The sequence below is a fragment of the Cornus florida genome, unplaced genomic scaffold, assembly GCF_030987335.1.
Source record: "Cornus florida cultivar Cherokee Brave unplaced genomic scaffold, ASM3098733v1 CherokeeBrave_3.0.0_Hap2_Chr02, whole genome shotgun sequence".
Classification (NCBI taxonomy): Eukaryota; Viridiplantae; Streptophyta; class Magnoliopsida; order Cornales; family Cornaceae; genus Cornus; species Cornus florida.
Window position 1 is genome coordinate 16,463,461 of NW_026775572.1, and position 7,582 is coordinate 16,471,042.

The window sequence follows — 7,582 nt, forward strand, 5'->3', positions numbered from 1 at the left end:
CCATCTGTATTGAATTTTGATTAAGCTGGTGATCTCTTTCTATCTCGAGCCTGTCCAATTTGTGAATCCCTTGAGAGTTGAAAGTACCTTAGAAGCCCCAAATGCTTGGATACCGCTTTTACTTATCTACATATTCAGATTGGTTAATTAATACAGTACACAACTATTCGGTTCATAGAAGTAACTTTTGAGATATTGCATATTCTAGAAGTGTAAAATAGCAATTTTGTGGAACTAAAGTCCCATATAATGTATCAACAGTATGGGGAGATGTATGCCCATTGTCTGATACTGTTTACTAGGTCTTTTATGCAGTATGAGTTTGAGTTAGTAAAAGGGGTTGGAAACTCTAGTGGTTAATCATGGTCAAAGAAAGCACTGCTCGACTTCGTGGGGAGTTTAGCTCGAAACAGAAAATTATTTCATTTTAACCAGATATAAATTGTCCTGCATTCATGAGCTTACTGTTCTCATTAGCACATGGATTGTCATGTTTGTGGAACTGCACATCACTGAAATACTTTGCAAGTACTTCTCTTGCATTATCATTAACAGGCATTAATAGTTTTCAGCATTGAAGGTGACATTATTTTGTATCTTGCTGTTTATTTTTTGTCTCAAAATTGTCCCTTATCTAAGAATCATTTGGTTCTAATTTCAAATCATCAAGAGATCTTCACCGCGCATTTATGGTTTCAACTATGCCCCTTGTTTGGTTTGTTTTCCCAGCTGTAGGGCATGATGCATTTTAACAAATATACAGTGTGATTTTCTGGTCCCCTTATCTTTGATCATTAGTTGGAAGACAGAGTCATGTGATCCTTCATACTTACGTCTTTCACCAGACTTCATCTAGCTCTCCTGACCACTCACTTAAAATTCCTAAGGATTTCGATATATTCTCTCCCTTCTATTTATACCTCGTATATGATGAAGCTTTTCAACCAGCACAAGGATCCAAATTTTCTACAATCAAAACTCACCTGTTCTTTTAGCCTATTGAGCTTAATTTCTACTCTTTTTTGCAAAGAGCCGATCCATAAGAGAGTATGGGTATCCGATTGCCTGGTGTTATTCAAGCCAAGCAAATTCTCCGCCAATCTCTTCTGACTGCAAGTTCAGCAGCTTCAAATGCTATAAATGTCCCAAAGGGGTACCTAGCAGTTTATGTTGGAGAGTCTCAGAAGAGGCAATTTTTGGTTCCAGTATCGTACTTGAACCAACCTATATTTCAAGAGCTGCTACATGGGGCTGAAGAAGAGTATGGATTTGATCATCCAATGGGTGCCCTTACAATTCCTTGCCCAGAAAACACCTTCCTAGACATTACCTCTCATTTGAGTAGTTTATGAGTACAAAGAGCTTGTATGTAAAGGAGGAAAAAAACAGATCATCAAGGAAAGTTTTGTAAATTACGGAGCAAATTACATGTACATCCTTTATTTATTTTCTTTTTTGGGAAAAAATATTCTGAAGGAAGGAAAACTCCCTATACGATACATTAGACAACAAAAAGATTGCATTCTTTTATGTTAATGTTTATCTCCTTGTTTCTTGCACATTCATTTAATGTCTTCCCCTTGCTCTGGTTTTAAATTTGTCCACTTAAACACCATACTTTAGCGAGGATTCATGAGTGAGCCTATGTATATAGTTGTGATCAGTTGCTCTTTTTATTTTGCATATTAATTTACTGGTTTGTTTATGGAGAAAGATTGAAATCAAAATGGTTATTTGCTTTACTGATTGCAATCAAAATGGTTATTCGTTTTACATCAAATATAATCATACAGAGGGACAATAAATAATGCAGGTTGCCTGATGGATCAAGTATACCGACTGTCATTACTAGATAGGTTATGTTGGAGAAATTCTAAAGACACACAAGCGTTGAGGAAGACTTCGTATGGCTAGAGTTGATTGAATCTTCCACATTTGTGGAGTATCGCAGATTCTAGAATATTAGAGAGCTGGTAGAGATTTGTAGATTGAAGAATATTGGAGAGCTTGTACAGATTTGTGAAGTGTAAAAAATATTTTAGAAGTATTAGATTATTTTTTTTAATGTTTGTAAATATTTAGGATATTTATGTGAATAGTTTATGGACAATAGATATGATGCCTATAAATAGCTAGGGTCTCATTTGTAGCTTCCAACTCCTTGATTGGTGGAGAAGTCTGTCACTGATAGAAAGCCGCAACAAAAACATAAATGTTTATAATAGAAATAGAAAGGCATAATAGAAATAGACAGGCATAAGGGATTTATTTGACTTATATGTAACCTTTTTCCAAAAATATTTTCTTAAAAACCCTTGAAATAAAAAAAAGAAAGATTTTTTGGTCTACCTTATTTTACTTTATTTTTCTTTATATCAATAACTCAAGCAAAATGCAATTATCTCCAAGAACTAAGAGTCAAATAAATTATCCCTAGAGTTCATATCTTAATATCTTATCATTCTCTAAAAAAGATAGCCAAAAAAATTATGCCTAGAGTCGAGACTAAGAGGAATGTATAAACCAATGCGAAGTCTTCAATTCAATTTATCTCAACCAATTTCAGTAGTTTACTTGCCTAAAATTTGAAAAAACCTTTGTATTCATTTTTTTTGTCAAATACATTTATTTGGGTGGGCTAATTTTGGTAATAATTTTTTATACTCCTTAGGATTATCAAAATAAATACAACTATCAAAATAAGTATTCCATTATTTCAATGTAAATAAAATGAACAATTATTTTGGGACAAAAGAAGTAGAATAGATAATAATAATAATAATAATAATAATAATAATAATAATAGCTCTGATAATAATATTAAGAGAAAAACTTTACAAAGGCAGCAACTGGGAGAAAGAAAATGGAAAAGTAAGAGGTTCAAGAATTAGTTACACCACCACAAAATCTATGAGGTCAAATTTTCTAGGAAGTATATAAGTTTTGGTGAAGACAACATAAGCTTCCACGTGAATTTTTTGTTCCTGTTGATCAACTCGTTTAGAAACTAGTATTCTCGAGCATCGAACCAGGGAATGTTTCAATTCGACATCATGCCAAATCAAGTAGAACTCGTTACCACGGAAATGAAAAAAAGGCCGTATATGATACAATTGTTCAACAAGAAAAGCATCTTTTGAACCTAAGATAGTGATGCTGCCCCATAATCTCAGATCCATATCATACACAACTAACTCGAACCCAGTAGAGAGTGTTCTCAAACAATGCCACACTGGTGTTCTCCAAGCTAAACAAATTCTCCGCCAATCTCTTCTGACTGCAGGTTCAGCAGCCTCAAATGCTGTAAATGTCCCAAAGGGGTACCTGGCAGTTTATGTTGAAGAGTCTCAGAAGACGCGATTTTTGGTTCCATTGTCGTACTTGAACCAACCTGAATTTCAAGAGCTGCTACATAAGGCTGAAGAAGAGTATGGATTTGATCATCCAATGGGTGGTCTCACAATTCCTTGCCCAGAAGACACCTTCTTAGACATTACCTCTCATTTGAGTATTTTGTGAGAGTACAAAGAGCTTACATGCATAGGAGTAAAAAACAGATCATCAAGAAAAGTTTTGTAAATTACGGAGCAAATTATTACATGTACATCCTTCCTTTTTTTTGGCGAATTTTTTTTCTGGAGGAAGTAAAAACTCCCTTAACAAGAAATCATGCAATAAAAATATTACATTCTTTTATCTAAATTTTTATCTCTTGTTTCTTGCACGGTTGATCAGTTAAAAGAAAAACAAATGGTTTTCAGAAATGTATGATAATCGTTCAATTCACCACAAGTGAAACATTTTTGTTTCTGAATTATCAAATCATTGTTGGAATGACCACTTCCAATATTGTTCTTACATAACAATCTTAGATGGAACATATTTAATTTTGATTTATCTTGAATTCTTGCAGCATCCCAATTTGATGAATGAATAACATATACATTTCAGAGTCACCAATGGCAATTTTTTACGTTTCATTACAGCAGCAATGAGAGTCACTGGTTGTCTAAATGAATCATGTAAAATTGACTGTCTAAATGAATCAAGTAAAATTGTGAACACCGAAAATTGCAAAAGTTAAAAACTACCATTTACATAATTTTGATAGAATTTCAACCATGTGCATGTTTGATTGAAAAAAATGTGGTAGCCTCAAATTTCAAATTGGCTAATTAAGTTAGAATTGCATAACAATGTGTTAGAATAGTGAATAAAATAGTAGTATGATTTGAGGAAGTAAAGGGTAGTTTTATTTGATAAACAGGATTGAGACTTATGTTCTATTGATCGACCTGTTTACCATGTCTGATATGCAGGACGATTTGAGGAATAAACGAGGTTGAAAACTTGAAAAGTTAACATTGCTGAACATTATTTGATAAAATTAGCTCAAAACAGAGCATTAATTTTTTTTTTTTTTTTTCAAATTATAAAGACTGAATTTATTTTGAGCCCTTCTCTTCCTGCATTATCGTCACAGATATAAATGATTTTCATAAGTCTGCTCTGTACTTCTCTGTTTATTATTGCTTGTTTCATGAACCTATGTTCAGCTCTGGTTGTCTCAAACTTGTCCCTTATCTAAGAATCAATTGGTTCCTAATTTGTTTAAATAAGATAGTCATCAATTATCATTACAGGCATAAATAATTTTCAGCATTGTAGGTGCATATTATTGTGTAACTTGCTGTTTATTTTTGCTTGATTTATGAACTTTATGTTCGGCCCCAGTTGCTTCAAAATTGTCCCTTATCTAAGAATCATTTGGTTCTATTTTCAAATCATCAAGAGATCTTCACCATGCATTTATGGTTTCAACTATGTCCCTCGTTTGGTTTGTTTTCCCAGCTGTAGGGCATGATGCATTTTAACAAATATGCATAAATGATCATTAGTTGGAAGACAGAATCATGTGATCCTTCATACTTATGTCGCTCACCAGACTTCATCGAGCTCTCCTGACCACTCACTTTAAATTCGATATACTACTACCCCTTAATATACCTCATATATGATCAAGTTTTTCAACCAACATAATGATTCACATTTTCTACAATCAAAACTCACCTGTTCTTATAGCCTTTTGAGCTTTCTTTCTCTTTTTCGCAAAGAGCCAATCCATAATAGAGTATGGCTATCCGATTGCCTGGTATTCTCCAAGCTAAGCAAATTCTCCACCAATCTCTTCTGACGTCAGGTTCAACCTGGCAGTTTATTTTGGAGAGTCTCAGAAGAGTTCCAGTATCATACTTGAACCGACCTAAATTTCAAGAGCTGTTACATAAAGCTGAAGAAGAGTATGGATTTGATCATCCAATGGGTGGTCTTACAATTCCTTGCCCAGAAGACACTTTCCTAAATATTACCTCTCATTTGAGTAGTTTATAAGAGTATAGACAGCTTACAGGAGAAAAAAACAGATGAAGAGAAGTTTTGTAAATTACAGAGCAAATTACATGTATATCCTTTATTTTTTTCTTTTTTTTGGCAAAAAAAAATCTGGACTAAGCGAAAACTCCCTGTACCAGAAATTATGCAACAATATTCTTTTATCTAAATTTTTTTATCTTCTTGTTTCTTGAACTTTTGTTAAGATCTGATGACTTACTCTTGTGATGGTTTTAAATTTATCAACTAAATAAACAAATACCATATGGTTTTCAGAAATGTATTATAACATTCACACTTTGGAGATAGCCTCGTATGCATTAGTGGCTTTTGAACAGGATTCGTCAGTGATCCTATATATCAGTGAGCCTATATAGTTTGAAAAGTTGTTCTTTTTGTTTTGCGTATTGATTTATATATATATATATATATATATATATATATATATATTTTCCTCGTTTGTTTATGGAGAATGATTGCACTCAAAATGGTTGTTTAGTTTAGACAAGCACGGTAATTATGTTTGTTCTTCCATTTAATTCCACAAAATCAAAATCTGAAAAGTAATTCTTTGATAATAGTTCACTTCATCACAAGTAAAACAATTATGTTTCGGGATTATCAAATCATTACGGGAATGAGTTGACACTTCCAAATACTCGATCGATTTTTTTGTTTTTTTCTATTTATCTTGGATACTTCCAGCACACCAATTTGATAAATCAATGAGCAACATAATAATGTAGTCAACACAAGCTACTCAAGTAGCATGACAAAGCTTTTATTTCTGCTCTCCCCCAGTTCATGTTTTTCTATAACAAGTAATGAATACTGGATTGAATTAAGAATGTGGATTGTCTGATGGAGCAAGTACATGAGTCATGACTGGATAAGTTTTGACTATTTAATATTCCTACTGCCAATTTATGTTGGAGATATTCTAAAGACAGGCAGGGATTGGCTTGAATAGAGTTAGATTTCTAAAATAATCCACATTTATGAAGTATTTCAAAGAGAGAGAGAGTTGAAGATTTTAGAATTTTGAAGAGCTTTAGGATTTGTAGAATGTAGAGAATATTCTAAAAGTATAGATAATTTTGTAGGGTTTGCAAATATTAGGGCATTTATTTGAAGATTTCTAGAAAAAATAGATAGAATATCTATAAACAGGTAGCAATGAAAAATGGGTGAATAAATCTAAGTGTAAGTGAAAAATGAGTGATGCACACACTGAACAAAGTTAAAAATGGGTTATCATTTCTTTGTGTAGGTCAAAAATGGGTGATACATTTCCTGTGAAATGCTATTTTATTAAATTCATTCAAAGATTTATTAGTGTTGGGAGTGTTATGTGATTACCCGTTCATTATTTTATAGAGCTATGGAAATCACAATAGGAAAGAGTATGTGATTACCAGTTGATTATTTTATAGAGCTATGGAAATCACAATAGGAAAGATGTCAATTATTATTTAAATTATGAATATAAGCGTTATATGAAATAAAATATTGGCACCTTAATAATCATATATTTTAAACAATATCATATTTGAACCAATCACGTTTTTGAGAGTCGCCAAGTCAAACTGAATATATATATATATATATATATATATATATATATATAATCACAAAAGACATCTGCAGGTTTAAAATTACAAAATGTTTAGATCATTTTGATATAATTTCAAGCATGTGCATGTTTGGTTGAAAAAAAAATGTGATAGCCTCAAATTTCAGATTGGCTAATTAAGTTAGAGTTACACTTTGTCAATAAAATAACCGCACGATTTGAGGAACTAAAAGTAGATTGTTATTTGATAAACTGTTTACCATGTGTCTGATATGGAGGATGATTTGAGGGATAAGGAGGTTGAAAACTTTAAAATTAACATTGCTGAACATATGATAAAATTAGCTCAAAACAAAACATTAATTTTGTTTCAAATTAGCATAATTACTGAATTTATTTTGAGCGCTTCTCTTGCATTGTTATGATTTTTCAGAAGTCTGCTCTGTACTCTGTGTTTATTATTGCTTGTTTCATGAACCTATGTTCAGTTCTGGTTGTCTCAAACTTGTCCCTTATCTAAGAATCAATTGGTTCCTTGTTTACACTATGTCCCTCATTGTATTATCCTCCCAGCTGTAGGGGACATGATCTGTCATGAGTTGGAAACAGAACCATGAT

General features: G+C 32.5%; 2 protein-coding genes across 2 annotated transcripts; both read left to right on the forward strand.

Moving 5' to 3' along the window:
- The first annotated feature begins 819 nt into the window (after positions 1 to 819).
- On the forward strand, positions 820 to 1,561 carry LOC132293915 (auxin-induced protein X10A-like). Its single transcript, XM_059791570.1, has one exon. It carries the CDS (start codon positions 1,050 to 1,052, stop codon positions 1,350 to 1,352), a length of 303 nt encoding a protein of 100 aa, XP_059647553.1. The 5' UTR covers positions 820 to 1,049; the 3' UTR covers positions 1,353 to 1,561.
- Positions 1,562 to 3,153: 1,592 nt separating this feature from the next.
- Positions 3,154 to 3,702, forward strand: LOC132295714 (auxin-responsive protein SAUR21-like). Its single transcript, XM_059794006.1, has one exon. The coding sequence runs from the start codon at positions 3,154 to 3,156 to the stop codon at positions 3,517 to 3,519; it is 366 nt and encodes a 121-aa protein (XP_059649989.1). The 3' UTR covers positions 3,520 to 3,702.
- The last annotated feature ends 3,880 nt before the right edge of the window (positions 3,703 to 7,582 follow it).

What these genes read in the sequence shown, in the direction of transcription:
- LOC132293915 (XM_059791570.1), top strand. Translation starts at nt 1,050, where the DNA reads ATGGGTATCCGATTGCCTGGTGTTATTCAAGCCAAGCAAATTCTCCGC.
- LOC132295714 (XM_059794006.1), top strand. Translation starts at nt 3,154, where the DNA reads ATGCTGCCCCATAATCTCAGATCCATATCATACACAACTAACTCGAAC.